General features: G+C 33.7%; 1 protein-coding gene across 4 annotated transcripts in view; it reads right to left on the reverse strand.

Moving 5' to 3' along the window:
• Positions 1 to 2,429: 2,429 nt before the first annotated feature.
• YES1 (YES proto-oncogene 1, Src family tyrosine kinase) overlaps positions 2,430 to 23,060 on the reverse strand; it is a 70,601-nt gene continuing 49,970 nt past the window's right edge. For all 4 annotated transcript variants that reach the window (XM_039844982.1, XM_039844992.1, XM_039844971.1 and 1 more), the window contains exons 3-12: positions 22,303 to 22,402; positions 19,508 to 19,606; positions 18,175 to 18,278; positions 17,923 to 18,072; positions 16,368 to 16,523; positions 16,020 to 16,199; positions 9,229 to 9,305; positions 8,314 to 8,467; positions 5,593 to 5,724; positions 2,430 to 4,737 (exon numbers count right to left, since the gene is read on the reverse strand). In XM_039844982.1, coding sequence (XP_039700916.1) covers positions 4,529 to 4,737; positions 5,593 to 5,724; positions 8,314 to 8,467; positions 9,229 to 9,305; positions 16,020 to 16,199; positions 16,368 to 16,523; positions 17,923 to 18,072; positions 18,175 to 18,278; positions 19,508 to 19,606; positions 22,303 to 22,402 — 1,361 coding nt within the window. In that variant the 3' untranslated portion in view covers positions 2,430 to 4,528. The remainder of the gene's footprint in view (positions 4,738 to 5,592; positions 5,725 to 8,313; positions 8,468 to 9,228; positions 9,306 to 16,019; positions 16,200 to 16,367; positions 16,524 to 17,922; positions 18,073 to 18,174; positions 18,279 to 19,507; positions 19,607 to 22,302; positions 22,403 to 23,060) is intronic.

A 23,060-nucleotide genomic window follows, 5' to 3' on the forward strand; every position in this document is an offset into this window, starting at 1 on the left:
ATCCAATTCATGAATTGAATGATTCATTCCATTTTTTAACTGGAGTGTTACAACTCATCATTGTTTAATCACATATGGTTTACCTATTTTTGAAAAAATAGACACTTAATTGAAAAACTTAAGATTAGTTTTAAAATTGGAGTTTTGAATATTCTTAAAATTTGCTGTTCTCTCCAGGTTATAAGGTCTTATGGTAATTTTACATTTAATATAATATTGTATAAACTGTCACTTTGATGTAATGATGTATGTTTCCTATTTTCTGCCGATAGATATTATTGGTAGTATGATAAATGTCAGGGTCCCAACTGGAAACACTCAAATTAAGATAAAGGATATTTTACTAAGGAGCTGACAGGATAGAACCACAAGAATGCAGTAACCAGTTTGTAGTTTTATGCCCTAAGGCATAAAAGTTAAGGGATGGGAGCTGTTATCAGTCCCCATAGAGACAGAGGCCATATTAAAAAGAACCTTTGATTTGAAGGACACACCAGCCCAACTTCACAGGGAGGGAACCAGGAGGATAAATACCTTGACCTCTTTTTCAGGTTTCCTCTTATCTTCTACTTGAGCTCCTCATTGGCTTCATCCAGCAGGAATCCAGAAAGTGAGGGAACACACAGACAAGTAAGTACAGGTCAGCCTTCTAGCAGAGTATGGCTGTGGAGGGGCTAATGGATGATACAGGGCACATGCTGCTTATTTTACTCATAAGTATCCCTTTCTGTATTGACAATATGAATGTTAATCGGGACTCTGGTTGGTGACAGAAACTCAATTTGATGTCATTAAAAAAAAGGAGAAACTGGAGGAAGGGCAGGGGAGGAGCTGAATTTAAGGAAATAAATGCTATTGGGGCACACACACACTTCCTCACCTCTGCATGTTGGTTTGTTTTGTAACAAAGTGGGGACCTGGTCTCCAGCAGCACTGGGATGGGCATCTTTAGAGCAGTATCATAAGATATAAAGCTCATCTTCCAACTCCATAGAGAAAAGTCTTAGAGAAGTTTGCTGAGATGTAAATGAAGATTTGTATAAAAGGGGTGGGAAGACTGATTTGAAAGATGTTAATACATACCAAATTAACATATAAGCTGAATGTAATCCTAACAAAATCGCACTTGAATTTTTTCGGAATATAAAAAAAAAAGTCTAAACTTCACCAAGAATTTGCGGGAATACCAAGGTTAAAAAAAAAGTAACATCGAAGGCAATTTGCTTATTAAAATTCATTATCAAGTGATTAGTAATTAAGTGTTATATTAATGGAATGGCAAAATAATTGGACAAAACAGGTATGTGTAGATATATGCTTAAATAAAAGGACCCAAACCAATGGGTGGGGATGAATTAACCAATACATGGTGCTGGGAAAATTAACTATATAGAGAAAAAAATTCATGCTAGTCACATTTTATACCCGAATAACTTCCAAATGAATTAAAGAGAAATTAAAAAAAAAAAAAGCATAAAATATAACAGATGAGATGAATATTGAATCTTGGGATGCAAAGGACTTTTTAAGCATAGAAAGATTTGATAACATACAAATGTACAACTTAAATGTCAAAAAATTACATGCAAAATTAAAAGGCAACTAGCATACTAGGAAACTACTGAGGAACTATATTGTATAAAATTTTTTTAATAAATGTTTACTAAATTATGTCTTTGATTAAATGTCACTCTTCTAAAATCATTAGGGAAAAACAAAGCTAATAATTTTAGATATAGTAAAAGGTAATTAATACTAATAATATTTTTGAAAATAACATGCTTTCAATTGGCCATTCATGATTTAGTATAACTTTATTTTCATTATACTTAATAGAAGTTAAAACACACACAAGAAATAAGGCTCATGTATTTTTCATTTTTAGAAAATTAAATCCCTCATGATCAAGAGTGGTTATTCTATTTTATATTCTTCAACACAGATTCTCTAAGAATAGCTTAACGCAAATCACTTAGGTTTCTCTGTACATTAACTGTAGTTGCTGGTATAATTAAAAAAGAAAACTTGTAAAAATGTCATTCACCTGACATGGAAAATTAACCACATAGAATGAGGTCAATGATGTTTTGAAATTAATAAAGAATTGATTTAACTCTGTTCAAGAGTTATAACTCAACTTTTTTTTTCTAATGGAAGAACAAATTCAGAATATATTTTGCTTTAAATACCGATTTAAAAAAAATGAATGAGAAAGTATAAATATTGGCTAAAAAGATAAATGGGTATATTCAATGAGAATTATTTCGATTATCCATAAAATGATATAATACATTATAAAAATATTAAATTTTAGGCTACCATTATTCATTTAAAAAAGTGTGCTAGAAGGTTTTTTTGCCAACTTTTTTTTGGTAAGGGTTAAATTCCACATTAAGATATTGAAGACGAAAAGCTGTTGGGAAAAAATCTTCAAATGTACAAAGTTGTTTATTTTTTTTGGCAATTTAAAAATACATAACCATTTAAACTGAATACACATTGAGTTAGTGTTATTTCCTCACTATACAATTCATATAAGGAACAACTCCATTCAGTTAAAACCTAATACCATCAACTTTTCCTGGCTTATTTTTCTGAATAGAATTAGTACATAAACATATAATTTTATTATCCTTTATTAAATGCTAGAAGAATTATATCATAGTTCACATGAAGCCCTTTAAAAATCTGATATCACAGGTTGCAGATGTTAAGGGTAAATGATGACGGCAGTCTTCGTAGGAAGATCCTCTTGAAAGAGGGATTCAATACTATGCAGGTTATGTAAACATAAGAAACCACCACAATTTTTAGTACCAGAACTGTTGCCAACTACATGAAGTTCAACTGTCACATTTTAAAATGATCTGAATTTCAACGTAGATACTATGGCACGGAACTTTAAATTTGATGATTAAATCAGTTAACAGATAATGGTTAAAAATTATATTTCTAAAATATGGGGATCTGATGTATTGCTTTATTTAAAGTATGACTATAAAAGAGTATTTAAAAACATAAATATCAGACTTTTGTCAGATTCAGTTCCTTTGCTAGATCCTTAAGCCAGTAATGCTGCTATTCAAATTCCTATTTTGGAATTTCTTTCTGAGTTAATCATAAAAATCAGTCTTTTTTGTATGTTTACTTCTGCACTTTAAATGGATAAAAACTGCCCCCACCCCCACTCCACTTTTACCATTGTTCTTATTCTGAATAAGTTTTCCTCTTCAAATCAACTAAATTCTAAAAGGGAAAAATTCATAAAACTGGACTTTTAAAAATGTTTTGCAGAAAAGCTGTATCACTGGTATTACTAGGAAGCCTTAACTTAGTTATTTTGAGACTATGATTTATTTAATGTTTATCATACGATTAGTCTTATAGACATACCTTATAACTCTTAAAATCTCACAAAAAAAGTGAGCAGCTTTGAGTGCCAGCAAAGCCATTTTGTCATTCCATAACATCGACATTAAACATAACATTCCCTCTATCTGTAAAACTTTCACATTTCATTTTCTCATATTTCTTTTAAATACATTTTCCTCTCTGTTAGTCTATATGCAATAAGAGCAAAAGTGCATTCAAGTCCCTGACCTAGTGATATTTTATATTTGAGGCACCCATCACTATAAGCACATATTTAGCAACATCTCATATTACCAGCCTATTTTTTAAAAAGGACTATTTAAATGCTAGGACTTTTTCCCCTTGGATTGGATAACAATTTCAATTATAGACTGCCTTTAAAAAAATCAATGCAACCTTATAAAAGATTAACTCACTTTCTAGTTCCTTCATTATTCTAAACTGAGCTATTCAGAAAATGATTAAAGTGAAAAATTTCTTCCTCTACTTTCCAGTTCCATGAATTTGAGTGTTGACATAGTGCATTATACTTTCAAATCCCACCACTGTCATTTAACATTTAATCAAGTTTTAGATGTTGTTTATATTCCTTTTTGCTTCTAGAAACCTCACTCATTTCCATGCAAAGGAGGCATATACTAAGATTGCATGTTAACTGTTCAACTTATAAAAAACTTTTGAAAATAATGAATACAAGAAAATTTTAGAAATGGAATGAAATTTTTGGTCCCATGAAGTTAACTTATTTTAGATTTTACTACGGTATAACAGTTTTTATCTTCCGAGTTTTGTCTATAATGAGAAATAATTTTCTCTTAACAATTCTGAGTTTGGGGAATAAAAGAAATAAAGTGATTTATAAACAGTAGCCTTGTTGCTCTTCATTGTCATATGCTATCACTCACACTGTCATCAATATCTTAGCTATACTTTCTTTGGACCCCGAAATAAGTTGGAAAATTCATCATTGGTACTTTAGAGTTTAACATTTGGGAAAAAAAAGTGGTGTTGTGCAACCATATCTGGAATTCCAGTTTACCATTAAAAACATGCAGAGTGAAGATTTTCTTCTTTTGATTCCTGTAAATAAGTGAGGAAGTCTACATAAGTTTTTTACATTTTGGCAGTTTTGTGCATATAAGGTAGGCTACTTGAATTATAAATTTTCTCCTGGCTGATACTGTGGCTCTGTAGCAGTGAAGTAGTCTTCTAAGAAGGACTGGATATATTCAAATGTTGGTCTTTCATCAGGATCTTTCTTCCAACAAAGATTCATCAATTCATGCAGGGATTCAGGACAGCCCTGAGGGCAAGGCATCCTGTATCCTCGTTCCACCTGTTCCAGCACTTCACGGTTTACCATACCTAACATACAATATCAAACGTAGCATACAATGAACCTATTGCAATCGTTTCACAATATATGTAAATCAAACCATCATGCTGTATGCCTTAAACTTACAGTGATGCAAGTCAATCATTTCTCAATAAAACTATATAAAAAAAGAACAAAACAAATCCCCTACCCATGAACTGATTCAAAGTACAGTAGGTTTACTTAGTGGGATTATTTTAACAAATAAATAAATTTTCAATGTTAAATTATATCAAGAAGAGCTTAAAAAATGAGATCTAGCTTGTTCCAACATATCTATTTTTTTTCCCCACCAACCTTGCTTTTAAACACTAATCCTTGCTCAATTCTTGCTTTTAACACTAATATGTTCAAAAGCCAATCTCATTTGATTAATGAAAATTTAGGGTGCTACTTTGAGGTACTGGTACTTTCTGACATTAACAGTTATTAATGACCAAACTTAGGCTAATGAGGAACAGTGGCAAATACCTTCAATTACTTGTAAGACAGGGGTTGTGGTGAGAGGAAGATGGATGACCCAGGATATTTAAGATGTGTTTATTATCTGAGAGTATAGTGGAGATAAATAACCCTTTTGGAAATGCCCTAAGGAAACAAGCTGAGATGAATGTGGGGCGCACCTCCTGTGTGTGCCCTAACTCAGGGATTATGACTCTCATAGGTTACTGTCCATCCGATGCCAAAAATAAATAAATAAATAAGATGGGGAGGGAGGGAGAGAAGAAAAGAGACAGAGAAATAAAAAATAAAGTTCTTTTCCCCTCTTTACTTTTCTGCTCCTAATAATCTCCAGTTAAAGTCACTGATGGAAAAACCAAGAGCTAATGAAATGCAAGCTTTACCTGGATATGGCACTCTGCCTTTTGTTACCAGTTCTGTCTGTAGAATTCCAAATGACCACACATCAGACTTTATTGTAAATCGACCATATAGTGCAGCCTCAGGAGCTGTCCATTTGATTGGAAATTTTGCCCCTAAAACAGTATTGACAATCTTAAGTAAATTGTTCCTAAAAATCTATTTGTGTAAATACGGCATAAGGAGGGCTAATTTTTTGTCAGTGTCCTTATATCTGTCATCAGTGTTCAAAAGTATACGATACATGGGAAAAATTTTTAATATTTAAAATTTGTATTAAAATAAATCACATTTCTTCCTGATAAGATATTCAATGACATAAAAAATGAGTACTGTTGGTGGGGACAGAAAACCATTCAAGAAAATAGAGGTAGAAACTGTACTAAGAAGCAACCAAAAACATGGATTATAGCACCTATAACTTTTAAGTAAGTCTATCACCTAGTAACTATACAGCTAACTGTTGTTGGTTAAAGAGGGCAATATTCTGTTGGGTTCTAATACCTACTGGTTTTTAACAACAATCTCTTTTATTTTATGATATTTCTCTGGAAAATTTTATTGTACTGTCATTTTTAAAAGCCTAATTTATTCAAATATTTAGTTTATGCTTTTTATGCACAACACTTCATGCTAATTGTCATGGGGGACAAAACAGCCTTTGTGAAGCTTATATACTTATGGTGGCGATTACAGGTGTCTTACATACTTCAAGTAATTTCTATATGTATGTACATCGTGTTGTAAAATAGTTCTTTAGATGTCCAAACAGAAGATCAATTTTTGCTAGCATAATCACAAAAAGTTTCATTAGAAAAGGGTTAGTTAAGTTAAACCTTAGAGAACAGTTAGAATTTTTACAGGTAAAGATTTTAGAATAGGAAAATATTCCAGCTGGAAGGAACTGCACAAAGGTGTGGAGGTTGAAAAGAAAGCACTGTGCTGCAGGTAGGGTTTCTCAACCTGGCACTACTGGCATTTGGGGCAAGATAATTTTTGTTTGGTGGGGGACTAGTTTCTATGTTGCAGGATGTTCAGCAGTCATGTCTGGCCTCTACCCATCAGATGCCAGTGGCAGCCTCTCAGTTGTATCAACCAAAAAGTCTCAAGATATTGATATTACCTAATGTTCTCTAGGGGACAAAACCACTCCTGATTGAGAAACTATGGTTTAAGACAGCGGTTCCCAATGATTTGTGTATCAGTGTGGTCACTGATAAAAAGAGAGAAAAAAGGATTACGTATCAATTCACAAAGCTAAAATTATTAATTCACAGGTATATCCTTTATTCTGAGATTACGTCTTTCCTACTTGTATAGTGTTAAAATGTTCTTTAATGAAATGGTAATAGATGGTAATAGATAGCTGAAAAACAAATTTTTTTTTTGGTGTGTCTACTATTTAAACCTTCACTAACATTTTTACTGGGCTTACCCGATTGGATTGAAAGAGTTTACAATTTGGTCTCAGGCATTAGTCAGTGAGCTCCTTGACAGCAGAAACCGTGCCCTCTTAACAGCTGTGCCCTCCCGCCTAGCACAAGCAGCGACTCCAGTATCTGTTACAGGAAAAGTGGAGCTAGAGTAGGAGATAATGAATGATGAGGCATCTTTTTTTTGTAGGTGTGTGTGGGGGGTCACTGAGGGTTTCATGTAGGATGAGCGACCTATGCGGTGATGTGTACTGGACCTTACTCAATCTCTGCCTGTCAAGGTTACATTCTTTCTTCAAGGCCCTGCTCTCAAGTCATCACCTCTGTGAAGTCTTTCCTGCTCTGCTTTCCCACACTGTTTTCCATATTCTTTTGACATTAATCACACATAGCTTCTTTTATAGTTATTTATATGTTCTACCTTGCCCATTAAAATGTAAGCTCTAATATACACTGAGCATCTACCATGTTAGGTAATGTCTGGCACTATATAACTAGTACTTCATTAAAGTTTCACAACAACCTTGAGAAGTAAAACATTAGCATCTAGTCTTTATTAGTGAGGAGACTGAGGCTCAGTCAAAGAGGTTTGATAACTTAATTGAAATCCTGGGACTAATAACAGATGGAATTGGGATTAAAAAACCCATTCTCTTTCCATACGCATGTATTATGTGTTCATTAAGTAGGTACTAAATGAGAGTTTAGAGAGATGCCAAGCAGAAGAATCGACCTATACTAATTTCCACAAGTTCCCTTCTCTTACTCTTTACAGCATCAATCTTCTAAATGTTTTTATTTATAATAATTTTATATATAGTAAGGAATTACTGTAAATCTGGCATAGAAATGGTTTCCAAAGCCTTTATAAAATTGTATGCTATTTATTACTATATTAGTTTCAAATGTACCTTTTCTCATCCTTAGTGTAGTAAAATCTGGACGGTTCTCAAGTTTTTTACAAAAGGAATTTAAAAATGTTTATTTGTTGGCATGCCATAAGAAGCATAAAGAGGAGAGTAAAGGGAATGTAAAGGGAGCTATATTTATAATGCAAAGAATATCAGTCAGGTTCTTCCTTGGGGAAATTAACTATCAGAAAGCCATGATACCATGTATTACATATAATTTTATGAATAAAATCAATGTTTCTTTGACTCTTCTGAGAAGATCTAGAGCTATTCTTATTCTGTAAACCTTGTATATTCAAAGGAATGGTAAAAAAATCTGTTGAACATTAGGTTACAAGCATTTATTAAAATGTAATTTTACCTTGTCTTGCCGTATATTCATTGTCTTCAATTAACCTTGCTAAACCAAAATCTGCTATTTTGCACACAAGATTTTCTCCTACGAGAATATTGGCAGCCCGAAGATCTCGGTGAATATAGTTCATTCTTTCAATATATGCCATACCATCAGCAATCTTAGAAAGAAAAGAAAAGAAAAGACATGATACAAAGGGAAGGAAGGAGAAGACAATTTTGGTTAATGTTAAGTCAAATCACTGAAAACTCATCTCTCTCGGAAGGAGATGATGGTAACAGTCTGGCAGATAATAGGAAACACTAATAGAGGAGGAAGAGAGGCAAGGAGAATGAGAGGGAGCGAGAAAGAGAGGAGAGTGAGAGGAAGAAAAGCAGCAAGAGGAACAGTAACAGAGATATATTGGCCCACAAAGCCTAAAACACTGTTCTGGTCCTTTATGTTGACGCCAACCCCCAATACTGAGTGTTTATGACCCTTGAACTCAGGAGTATGGACTAGGCTTGGCATATGCTAGTCTCACATGTAGTTTCTTAGTATAAAATTTCTCTAAATTTCAGCACATACTGTAGATTTCCAATACTATTTTCTTTGGAATAGCGATCATTCATTGTTTTAAAATTTATCTGTTAAAATATACATATAAATTTTATATTTCTGGAAGACTACATGATAAGGACAGAATTGTGATGGGAGTTACATGCTTGGTTCTAATACTAATGTTATATGAATTTTAGATACCTCTGGTCTTCAGATATCACATTATCTATAACATAAGGAGATCAGATTATCTCTAACGTCCCTTCTAGCTCTAAAATTTCAAGACTTCATTATATAAACAATAGTATTCTACTAAAATTATTTTACATTTTTAATGTAAACTTTCAATTCAAATTGATACATGTAGAAATACACAAGTACCTGAGCAGCCATATCAACCAGTTGTGGGAGCTTCAAATACTTTCCATCTCCCTCCTTCAGGAAATCTAATAAGCTCCCTATAAGAGACAGCAAGACATTCATGGAAAATTAGCAAATCATAAATTAGGATCGAAAAGACATTCCCCTACCTCTAAAGAAATCACTACACCAAGATATAAAACTTTAGCTTCTCATTCTTTATTAATTTTTGCAGCTTTGGAATTTCTGAATAACTATTTTTAAGATTCCAGAAGAGGTCCCTAAACTAAAATTTTATAAACTTCTCCCAATAACATAGAAAAAAAGGAAAATGCAATAATCTCACCAGATTACAGGCATTTCTTCCATGCTTTGATCAAGATCAATGGTCCCAATTTTGATCCAAAAAGTAATATTAGATACGTATATATTTTGAAGTCAATCTGAAATCAAGAGCTTAGGAAAATGAAAATATTTTGGGGTACTTAAAACTAAATCTAGGTGGCCGAGTTGACATGGAAGTGTAAGTCCAACTAACTTCTCTCAGTTTTAGCAGAAGATATCATGAACACTAAAGTACTATGAATAACAGCAGAGAAAGGCTAGAAAGCAAAAGTCTAGTTGCTATTCCTCTTACTGGTTAAAAATTTACCATGTTCCTGAATTTAATCAGGAGAAAATAACAGACAAGCCCAAATTCAGATACATTCTATAAAACAAAGACAGTGTTCTCTTCAAAAATAACACATAATGAAAGACGAGAAAGGCTGCAGGACTGCTCCAAATTAAAGGAGACCAAAAAGAAATTACAACTAAAAGAAATCCATGACCATGGACTGGATACTGCATCAGGAAAAATTGGTATAATTAAGGACATCACTGAGCTGACTGGTTTGAAATCTGAATATGAGCTGGCAGGTTGTAGGTAAGAGAAATGTACCAATGTTGTATTTCCTCATTTACATCCTTATGCTGTGATTATCTAAGACAATGTCCCTGTCTTTACGAGACAAATGCTCAAGTATTTAGAGGTAAAGGGAACATAATGTTTACAATAAACTCTCAAATGGTTCAAGAGAAAACCCTTATATTTTTTATATATTGATAGATATATCTAGTTAACAATTGACGAATCCGGTCGAAATACATATGAGACTTCTTTGTATTAGTTTTGCAACTTTTCTATAAGTTTAAAAGTATTTCAAAATAAAAGTGTAATAAAACAGAACAAGACAAAGAAAGCCTTTTCTATGTTGACAGGATTATGAAACAAGGGAATGTCATGACTTAGTCTCATTTATAGAGATTCAAAGTCAGAGAATATTTATATTTCTTCTGGTCTGTCTACTGCAGGGGGAACATGTTACTGTGCTTGTTCATCTGCCCACTCAAATATTTGCTGAGGGTCATGTCAGGCACTGTAAAAGGTATAGAAGATACAAAGATTAACAAGTCATGGTCTCTGCCCTTGAAAAGATTCTGATCTAGTCTTATAGATCTAGAACCTATAAAATATATGTAAGCATAAATATTGTACAGTAGGTATTATAAAAGTTTTTGTAGAAACTACAATGGATACAGTTAATTCGTCAGAAAAACTTCACAGAGGGAGTGCATTTAAAGGAGAATAAGGGCAAACAGGGAATTCCAAGAAGTGGGTAACAAGTACAAAGGCTGTAATGCATAAAACAGCACAGTTTAGGGAACTGAAAACAGTCCCTCCTATTGGCTCCAGTTCCCAGTGCCTCTCCTCTGCACCCCCTTCCTGGCCTCCCACACCCACCAAACTTGATGTGACCCCAAGTCCCATGTAGCGACAGCCCCTCTCACTGTCCAGCCCTACATGCCTCCAACCACCACTCTGTCCCGCACCCCGGGGACGCACGGGCTCACTGCACCCTTTTGCACCTCCTGTGCCCCTTCCCACCTCCTCCGAGGGCAGAGACCTCCTTGCTCTTCATGTTCTCTTCCACTCCACACCCACTTCCACCCCCCCCCTCAATTCTTTTTCTGTCTGCACTATGAGCAAAAGTTTTTTTGGGGGGAAAAAAAAACCAGTCCCTCATATGTAAGAACACAGAGCATAAAGATGGGAACTAACAAGAAGGCTGCAGACAAGAACACAGAAAGCAATGCATAGATGGACTTTATCTCTTTTATATGAAGTTTTATGCTGAGAAATAATATGATCAGATTTATGTTGAAAAAGTAATATGAAGAATGAAATTGGGCCAAACTGCATAAAAGGATTAAGTTTAAATTTCTTGTAATTGTCTAGGAAAGAGAAATCTTTATGTTAAAATCTAGCAATGATAGTGGAAACAGCAAGAAGGGGGAAATTTCCACAGGTTTAATAAATAAGATCGAGAGCAGTCAATAAACTATTCCTACAAAAGGGGTTGGGGAAGTGAACATTGCTGGGCCCCATCCTGAATCTGTGTTTCTAAGGCGTTTCCAGGTGATGCTAAGGCTGCTGCCATCCAATGCAATACAACCTCTGCACATGTGCAAAAGGAGGCAAGTATGAAGATATTTACTGCAGCATTGTAACAGCAAGGAACTAAAGGCAACCTAAATGTTCACTGGGAAATGAATGAACAGTGGTATATTCATGTAGAATCTCATTCAATAGTTAAAAGTATATGAAGTAGATCTTCCCTTATCCACATGAATAAATCTTAAGAGCACATGCTGAAAAACCATCAACAACAAAAAAAGACAACCTATTGAATGGAAGATATTGGCCAATGATACATCCGATAAGGAGTTAATATTCAAAATTTATAAAGAACTCATGCAACTCAACACCAAAAAAAAAATCTAATTAAAAAATGGGCAGAGGATCTGAATAGACATTTCTCCAAAGGACATACTGATGGACAATAGACACATATAAGATTGCTCAATGTCATGAATCATCAGAGAAACGCAAATTAAAATCACAATGAGATATCATCTCTGACTTGTCAGAATGGCTATCATCAATAAATCAAAAAACAGCAAGTGTGGCGAGGATGTGGAGAAATAGGAATCCCCGTGCACTGTTGGTAGGACTGCAAATTGGTGCAGCCACTGTGGAAAACAATATGGAGGTTCTTCAAAAAATTAAAACTAAAATTACCTTATGACTCCACAATTCCACCTCTGGGTATTTATCTGAAGAAATACAAAACATTAATTCGAAAAGATATGTGCACCCCTATGTTCACTGCAGCGGTATTTACCATAGCCAAGATATGGAAGCAACCTAAGTGCCCATCAATAGATGATTAGATAAATATGTGGTACAGATATACACTAGACTATGACTTGGCCATAAAAAGAATGAAATTTTACCATTTACGACAAGGATGGACGTAGAGGGTATTATGCTAAGTGAAATAAGTCAGAGAAAGACAAATACCATGATCTCACTTATATGTAGAATCTGAAGAAAATAAACACACAAAACAGAAACAGACACATAGATATAGAAAATAAATTGATGGCTGCCAGATGGGAGTGGGGTTGAGGAGCTGGGTGAAAAAAGTAAAGGGATTAAAAAGTACTAATTGGTAGTTACAAGAGTCACGGGGATGTGAAGTACAGCAAAGGGGATACAGTCAATAACATGGTAATAACTATGTATAGTGCCAGGTGGGTACGATTCTAATTGGGGGAACACTTCATAAATTATATAAATGTCTAACCACTATGCTGTACACCTGAAACTAATATTGGATGTCAACTGTAACTGAAAAAAAATGTTTTTAAAGAGAAAAGAACCTGTTGAATGAAATAGTTAGATCTTTGCAAAAAAAAAAAAAAACATACAAATATTGTTAATAGGTAAATATATATTAGTAAAAGCATATTGACATTAAAAATGCAGATGGGAAAGGTAAACACCAACTTTGAAACTGAGGTTACCTCTGAAGGGAAATGGGCCCAAAGGGCCCTGAAAGATGAGCTAAAAGGAAAATAGGTCCAAGAAGGGGTAAAAACAAGGATTCAATTAGATAGTTAAATGTATTGTTTCCTCACAATGATCTGAAGCAAATGTGGCAAAATGTGAAAACATTAAGTAAATGTGAACAGGTTTCAAAAAAGAGTAAATCGCTGGTTAGGGCATAAAGACTGGGAGTACTGCCTGTTCTTTAAAATATCTTGGCTGTGAAGGGAAGCAAAAAGGTAGAGCAGTAGGTGAAAAGCAGATGCTGGGACCAAGACAGGGTTTCCTTTTTCAACATAAGGAAGGATAAAGAATGCACTAAAGGAACTATCCTTAAACAGAGGAAGGAACACTTCTTTTTCTTGGTCTGCAGGACAGACTGAGGTTATAGAAATACTCTACATTTATACATTCAATACAAAATGCAGAATGTATATAAAAAGCAAAAGATACAGTTCTTTAATCGATACAACACTTAGAACACTGTTCAGTGCAACAATAGGTAAAGTGCTAAAATAGTGCAAAAACTAGAGCATAGAAATCCAGAATTGGAATGTGTCATTTTGACAATTCCTCTTCTCTGATTTTTAACCAGTCACAACAAATACCACTTCCCCTTAAATGTTTCTTATATCCATTTATTATAGAATGTTTTCTATCTATCATTGGTCCTTAATCTTTTTTTGGTTCATATGTTGAGAATCTGATGAAAACTATGAATGCTCTTTCCAGAAAACATACATAAGCATGAAAAAACTAACACATAACTTCAGAGGAAGTTCAAAAACCCTCTGAGGCTCATTTATGACCCTAGCAGAGGGTAAGTACTCAATAAATAGTAGTGGAACCAATTAAAAGCAATCTTTAAATTTGTCTCATATACCTCCCTGGCCTTATTTCCTAGTTTCTTCTACTACGTCTGTACTTCCCATTAGCCATTGTTTTATTAGCCATTTCCTCAACCCTTTTAGCTCTGCAGAAATACCCATTCTCTTCACTTTACCCATCCATATCCTCCATAACTTTAAAGTGTAATTCAAGACTTGTTTTTTCTAATTTTTCTCAATTTATTCCAGCCTATGATCTCTTCCTCAATTTCTATTATCCTTATTAGAAATTCATTATGTTTTGGCCTGTAGCTTAGTTTGTTTATAGTGAATCATCGTTTACTTTTATACTGAAAAGTAACTCTTCAGGAGTTTAAGTCTTTTGTCTCCAAATTTAATGTAAATTATTTGGGTGGCTATATTTCTTTGACACCTTTTAATAACGAGCAGAGTGTCTTATCTATTAGAAGCAGTCAATAAATTTTGGTTGTTAATAATTTCTAGAGTACCCTGACTATAAAGATTTCAAAAACCATAATGCTCATGACAGATGGGGATATTAGTGGAAGGCTTCTAATACCTGACTTAAGTACAATCTGAAGGGCGTATTGTTAACAGACTGGTCAAGAGATAGGGAAACCACATTCCAGGTGAAGGAAATAACATGAACAAACTCATGGAAACATGGAGCAACAAAATTACCCACTTGGCCAGAAAAGTGGGTTTATGTGAAAGCACCTGAGGCAATGAGATGGATTATATAGGGCCAACTGCTAAGTACCTAATTAGCAAGATGGGGAATTACAGTTTTGAAACTAGAAGGGACAATTGTGATCTTGCTTCTAAATCTCCCAATTAGAAATAATCCTAACCCAGCAACCTGACAGCATAGAATTTTCCCATGCTCTTCTAATTAAGTAATTCTTAAAATCAATATACAAAGCTAATGGACCACTAGCTTTACCTCCATTATATTCTTATGCTATCAATATCTTGATTTACTTTTTTTTTTTTTAATTCTATATCTTGATTTAAACTTCTTCTTTATTGTTCCTTTCCTTCCTTCTTTTTCTAGTTCATCCAATGCACTCTGAAATGTGATATTTGGCAGTGGTTTGCAGTAGATTCCTTCCAAAAACTACCATGTACTTTGGGGCGTTAGGTATGTTTGGCTATCAATTAGTAGGCTATGTCAGTTCTTAACCCTTTGTTTTTTTCTCTTTGTTTGGGGGGGGGATTTTTTCCTATAGCAAATGTGGAAGCTTGTAGTTGGCCCTGTCACCACTAGATGGAACTAAATTGTTGGCCAAGATGGACTACTGGAGAGGGATGACAATCAGTGTTACCTATGGATAGTGACTTGTTAAGAGTAAAAAACGTAGATAAAATTCAAGAGGGTAAAAAGCAAGCCTGTCAGCATATTTTATGACTTACTGGTTCCTCTTCTAAAGCATCGTTAGCAAAGGGAAAAAGAGGGAAGAGCAATCTTTCCTTCTCTTTATCCTGGCCCTAATCATTCCTGTTACTTAAAATCCCACTTTGGAGTCTAGGGTTTAGGAGAATGGAGACATTTCAGTTGATAATAGAAACACAGAAAAAAAGTTTCTAGGCATTCTGACTATGGAGAGGGAGAGTATGCTTATATTAAAATGAGATAAAGTTAATTTACTTAACTTTACCTGATTTCTTTGCTTTAATACTAAAGATGTATCTTTCTGACTGCATTATTTTAATTCAATTTGTACAAGTACTTTTTTTTCTTTTTCATTTTCTTAGCTATTCTGTTTTCTTTAGTCAAACAGAATGAAGGACTATTCACTTTCAAAATAAATTCTGCCTGCCTTATTTTCCTTTTGAACTTTGTATCTTTTGGAATAACTGGAGTGAATCACTATTCTGTTAAAATGTAAGATTTTTCTCTTTTCAAATGTCTACATAAAAATCTTAGAAAACACTGTATGATAAAAACCTGTATGTATAAAAATAAAAACAAAGACTTGTTTTTTAAAAGTTTATTAACATGCATACCCTAAGAGATACTAATAGACACATACCTTTTGACATAAATTCAGTGACAATGTAAATTGGCTCTTCAGAAACAACAGCATATAGTGGGACAAGTTTGTCATGTCTTAACTTTTTCATTATCTGAGCCTCTTGAAGAAAAGCGTCTGGCATCATTGTACCTGGTTTTAGTGTTTTGATCGCAACTTTTGTGGTTCCGTTCCATGTTCCTAAAAAAACAATACTTTTACTGTTTTAATCTATATTTGAAAAGAATTTACACCAAACTTTAAGGAGCAGCATTATCTTAAATATTTCAACCTATCTTATAATTAATTGTGGCATTTTAATCTATGGCTAAACAATGACAAAGAAAACTGAAAGTTCAGGCTTCTTACCCATCCATACTTCACCAAAACATCCTTGTCCTAGCTTAACTTCTAGTCGCAAAGATTCTCGAGGGATTTCCCAAGCATCTTTTGCTAGACCTTGAGTCTGCGGTTTCACAGTTGGACACACAGTTGTTAACTTATGACATAAACCATCAGCATGTTCTAGATAAATGAATAAACTACACTGTAAAATGAATTACTCAGAAAAATTAAGGTACATGTACTATCAATATTTTAAAAAACTTAAATTATAGAAAATCAAAACAAAAAAGTGTTCTACCAGTTTTTTTATAAAAGCACAAACACAAGGGAGTTGTACATAAGCAAAACATAAGAAATAAAACATTTTGTTACATTTTAAAAGTTATTACTTATGAAATACTTATTATGTTCCAGCAATTGTACTAATTGAGCACTTTACAGATCTCAGTTGAGTCTTGGAAAACTAATCTACTTTCTCAAGGTCACTTAGTGATGTAGATGGGCTTCAAACTCTAGGTCTGGCTGCCTTCAAAGTTCTGCTTTTGACCACTGTGCTTTATTTCTTCCCAAAGAGAATACTACCATTAATTGTTATTTCTAGTAACTACCAATATAAGAGGGATACCAAAAATCAAAGAAAAATTTCTGCGTTTAGGAGACTGAATTTTAAATAAGGGAGACACAAAAACAGGGAATCTCAAATTCATAATAGTTTGATTTGTGAATCCTGCTTATACAATCTTTCTTATTGTAAATAGGACATGTTCTTTCCCATTCTCAGCAAGTAACCACACAAACCCACATTCTAACAAGTACAATTACAACTGATGTCACTGCTTGGCAACATGTTTGATCACTGTCAACACGGGCGGTTAATTTGATAGATTCAGTTTGCAGCTAGCTGTCACTGAAGAAGAAATTGCTATGGAAACTTCTCCTTCCCTAGTATTAATCATTTAAAGAATTTCAAATGGATTCATATATCAAATTGGCAAAGAAAATTTTTGAGACAGAAGACTCTAAGACTGCACCTTTCAAAGGCCCTTGAAAGACTGAGGAATGTCTATAGTTGTTACAGGTTAATTTTCCAGGAAAAGAAACATGCATCTTCATTGGATTTATTTTACTTAATAAATAAATCTCTACGGATTTATCCTTTAAGAAATCTCATATACTCCAGCCCATGCAGAGGAAAGTAAACCAAAAGGATATCTGATACAGCTTTTTCATAGCTTTACCTACTTAACAAGTGTCCTTAAATAAAACACTTATTTTATTTATTCCCACAATCTATCTTGTTATTTAGCTGTTATAACATGGAACTCTAATGTAAACATAATGCCAGTAAGATATTAAGACTTAAATGATGATAATCTGATTTTAACACATCATCCAAGAATATAATTTAGGTATAAGTATTATCAGTTCCTCATTTAAAAACTAGAATACAACAGATATTTAGTGAGCACATACTATGTGTAAAGTAGCATGCTAAACTTTAAGAGATATGAAACATGAATTTTGTCCTCATAAAATAGAACATGAGGAAATAATTTTCACCTTTGAAATATTCACATACCTGTGTAATGTTTTACCAATTTCTGCAGAGTATCAAATTGTGCTCTGGTTGTGATATAGTATCCACCATTGTCAAGTTTCCTAATTTTGTAGTGTTTCACATTGTCACCTCTTACTTCATCCCAATCACGAATAGAGAGGGAAAAAGCACCTGTGGGGTGGGGGTGGGGGGGTAGGGTGGAATAAAATCTTTATCTTTCTCAAAATACTGCCTAAGAATAATTTTATACTTACATTAACATAACATTCATACCTTTAGTAGTTTCACTCTCTCGTACTAAGAAAATACCTCGTTGATTCCCAGGATTCAGAAGTAATCTTTCAGCATCTTTTCTCCCCATTTTGCCAAAATACCATCTGGAAAAAAATTAATAGTGTTCTGAGTTAGAAAGGTGTATGGATAAGAAAAATTATACATAAGTATTAACAAGAATGGAGTGGGATTTAAAGGATGATAAAGAATAACTATAGAATATATCATAAAAATACAGTAAAACACAATGAAAGCTATTTATTAAATAGGAATATTACAAATATTACTGTCAGAATATACTCTGGCATAGTATTTCCACGTATTGACTATTCAACATGTCTCTTAAACTCCACCTGGCAGGGTAGTAAGGGTAGTAAATGGAGAAGGAAAGGCAATGAGACAGAGCCCTTCAATCAGTGACAGATAGAAATACTAAGACTACAGTATGAAGAATAAAAGTGATTCTTTGGTGACAGTGTGATCATCCACATTTAGTAGGATGCAAGTAAACTATATCCAAATTCTTAGGAATTCTAATTCATGTAAGTTTGATTTAATACAGTTTTGTGAATAAAAGTGACAGTTAAGGAGACAAATTACATATCATTAGTAAAAGCAAACAAACATTGATAGAATACCACTATATGCAAGGCATCGTGTTAAATGTTATGATATGAAAATAAAATAGCATTTATGGATCCCAGATAAACTTGGTTTGACTTGAACGTAATATATCATTAAAGGTGAACTTTAACTTTTTAAAAGTTGCAAGAATAGTAGACAGAACTCTTATATACCCTCCACCCAGGTTTCCCAACTGTTAACAATTTGCTTTGTCATAGTTTCTCCCTGACTGTGTATAGGTGTGTATAATTTTTTCTGAACTGATTGAGAGTAAGTTACAAACATGCTGAATTGTTATTCCTAAAATACTGCAGTGTGTTACTTCCTAAAAGACAAGGATACTCTCTCTCCTAAAAAGGAGCAAGCACCTAAGTCAAGAAAATAACACTGATATAACACTCTCAACAGAGGGTAAATTTTTAAAGTGAGACAGTACACAAAGAATACAAAAAGGGTTAACATAATTTTTTAAAGTAAAAGAGTAAAGGCATAACAGTACTATAAGTGTAGATTTATTTATGATCCTGCTCTAAGTGAATACTATTGCATTAATTATTAATTTTCAAGTAACATCCCCTATTAATATGATACATTAGCTATATTAAGACTGATATGTAATTGTGTGTGTGTAAAGTTGTGGCTAAGTAGAATGTGCATTAAAACATTTTAAAAATCAAAACAATTAATAAAATATGAAGTAGCACCATACTCTTCTGCCTGAATGGAATCTGCAGGGGCTACATAATTGCTGGGGATATAACCATTCTTTCCTGTAGCAATTGATCTTGCTTCCCACCAGTCTCCTTCCCTGCAACACACAAAACAACAGTAATCACACGATAGACTACTGTTCAAGGCACGATCTATTGCAGTGTTGTCTTGTATCTGAAGGAGACAAGAGATATTACTTTCATTTTGTATTCATGCATTCATCTGCTCAAGAATCAAACTCAAAGACTACTACTAAAAATAGGTTTTATGAATTAAGAGAATAAGCAAATGCACAGCTGCATTTCTGCTCCAAACCAAATTAAAATATCACAGTTTAATTTTAGTTATAAGATCACTTTGTTACAAACTCTTTCAACCTGGGACAATCAACCACACTGAATAAAACAATCTCAGAGGTAAATCTTTCAAATTACTCAGTTTTAATTGTTTCCTTTTTAAAAGCTTTATTGAGGTATAATTTGCATACCATAAAATCCTCCCATTTAAGATGTACAATTTAGTGGATTTAAATATATTCAGAGTTGTACAACTATTACCACAATCAATTTTAGAACCTTTCCATCAACCCCCCAAAGAAACCCATATCCATTAACAGTCACTCTCCACTCCCTCCCCTCCTGCCCCCACCACTACCAATCTGCTTTTTGTGGTTTTTAATCTATGGATATACCTATTGTGGACATTTCATATAAACAGAATCATACAATATATGGTCTTTTTGACTGGTTTCTTTCACTTGGCATAATTTTTTCAAGGTTCATTTATGTTTCTGCATGTACCAGTAGTTCATTCTTTATCTTTGCCAAATGCTTTTCTTTTAATAGTCCATAAAATTATAATGTTCCTTTTTAGTCACTTTAGGAAAAAAATCAAGATGCCCTAGAACTCCTGTAGCCAAAATATTGTCAATGGGCAATAACAATAAAAATTTAATTATTGGAATAAAGTATATACAAAAATATTATCTTAAATATCCAAATAAGACTAAAAGCAATTTAGAACATGAGAACTATATACAGTTCATAATACATAAGTCTTGACTCTTGCAAAATTAATGTGAAAGAAGTAAATATTATCAGTCTCTAATGAGGAATATATATGGGTTCCACTATTGAAAATTAAAAGTTATGTTTTGCTTTACCAGAGAAAAGTACTGAAAATAGTTTATCTAAACTGAAATTTCATAAATGCTTAAGGTGCATTTGCTTTCTAGAAAATGAAATGAAAATAATCCTTTGGTAATTCAAACATTTACGAACTCATACACTTGATTTGTAGCTTCCTAGTATATATTACATACTTTCAGACATACAAACTGAAAACTTTATATTTAATCCTGCCAACCATTCATTGATTCATTCAAACATTTACTGAATATCTTTTAAATTTTATAAAAAGTGCTAGAAAAAAGGGTAAAAAGATAGTCTTTATCCTCAAGAAATGCATAGTCTAGAGCAGAATTTCTCAACCTGGGCACTATTGACACTTTGGGCCAGATAACTCTGTTGTGGAGGGCCGTCCTGTGCATTGCAAGATGCTGAGCAATATCCCTAGCCTCTACCCACTAGAAGATGACAGTAGCAGCACCCTGAATTTAACAACCAAAAATGTCTCCATAGATTGCCAAATATCCCCTGGGCAATTTTACCCTAGGTTGAGAACCCTTGTTTAAAGAATGATAAGCAAGTGATAAATTATAATTCAAAATTGGGATGGCAGCTATGCTTAAGGTTTGCATACGCTGCTATGTGAACATTTAAGAAAGGCACTTAATCCAGCAGGAGGTGGGGACTGGGCCACAAGGGAGCGGAAAAATGTCAAGAAAGGCTTCCTTGACAAAGGACGTCGAAATATACATTCTGAAGGATGAGTTCAGTTGGCCAGATAAAGGGGAAAAAATGGAGAGATAAAATGTCATATTACAGAAGAAAGAAATCACATGTGTGAAGGCGTGAAGAAAGTGAGAAACCACAGTGTATTCAGAAAATTCAAGTAATTCGACATGGTTAAGCAGTGGAGTGACAAAAGGGAAGAAGCTTAATGAGTGATGCCTACTATTATTGTTACTTTTCTTTCTGTTGATGGCAACTGATAGCTATTGAAGGGTTTTAAAGCAGAGAGACATGAACATTTTTTATGTTCTGGAACAATAACTGGTAGTAAATGGGAATAAGAATGGACTGAAACATGACTGGAAGCAAAGAGACCATAAATATATATTTTGAGAACATACAAAGTGGTTGCTACACCTGCTAACAAAATTATGGGATCTATTTTCCATAGCTGGAATTTCTATGGTGGGCCACTAACTGACAACAAGTCTAAGAATCACCTAGGAAAAAAGCAACTTACTTTGGGCAGTTTGGAATTACAGAAGTTCCTTACCTAGTCTTTTTCCTTTTTTTTTTTTAAGAAAGGGATAAGATCTTTAAATCATTTAGTACTTAAATAGAAATATAAAATTCTCTTTATAAAGATATTTTTTAAGTAATGTTTTTTGAAAGCAATATTACTTGTTTACATATAATCGCTCAGTCTTCATTCTTAAATCTCTACCTTTCATGGCAGAACCACAACAGCACAATTTGTAGAAGTAACTTCTGGCTACATGAGTAGTATTCTGCCATGGGTCTAATGAAACCAAAGGCATCATCCAACCCAGTGGGCAGAGACCCATGCCCTACTACTCGCATCTCTAAATCGTCAGCTAGGTCAGTGGTTTCAGATGAAAGACCAGGTTGTTAGTCAGTATTTTTCATTCACAACACTTACGTATTGTTAATTATTTGAAATCTTTCACCCTTCTTAAATGAAAGGTCTTCTGTAGTTCTAGCTTCATAATCATATAAGGCCACGAATATAGTTACACCACCTAATGAAGGAATAAAGACCAAGGTAAATTATATGGGCAAATTAACAAAAAGGAAAAAAAAAAAAAACCACTGCCAGCAAAAAAATTTAAGCATAGTTTTTTTCATAGTCTCCAGAATCTATTTTTAAAAGTTGGAAATATAGGCAGCTGGCATTTTCAAGTTACTAAGATGCTCTCTTAAGACCTTTTATGAAAGTTATGTACTTTATAAATTCTAAAATTCTACAGACCCAGAGAAACAAATTTAATTTTGATTCATAGTAGCAACATCTCTAGCTTGAAAGACAGTCAATATTCAAATCAGTTATTTGGCAGAAAAAGCATTAACGAGTACTATAAACTACTGTCACTGATGGTCTAAACTTCTTATGAACAATGAGTGAACATTTTGATCTTTGAGACTCATCATTAACAGCAATAACTAGGGTTTTAGTAAGATAATTTATTATATTAAACATTCAAATATAAAAACGGCATGTTTTTCTTAGTAATTAAATTTTATGGCTAACATGAATTACAAATGCCAAAAATAACTGTGTCATATATAGCAGCAGGCCTCAACCTTTCTGACGCCAGGGACCGGTGCTCCTATGAGAAACTAATGCCTGATGATCTGAGGTGGAGCTGAGCTGCTGGGGAGTGGCTGCAAATACAGATG

This window comes from Pteropus medius, unplaced genomic scaffold (genome assembly GCF_902729225.1).
Source record: "Pteropus medius unplaced genomic scaffold, Ma_sr-lr_union100, whole genome shotgun sequence".
Taxonomy (NCBI): domain Eukaryota; kingdom Metazoa; phylum Chordata; class Mammalia; order Chiroptera; family Pteropodidae; genus Pteropus; species Pteropus medius.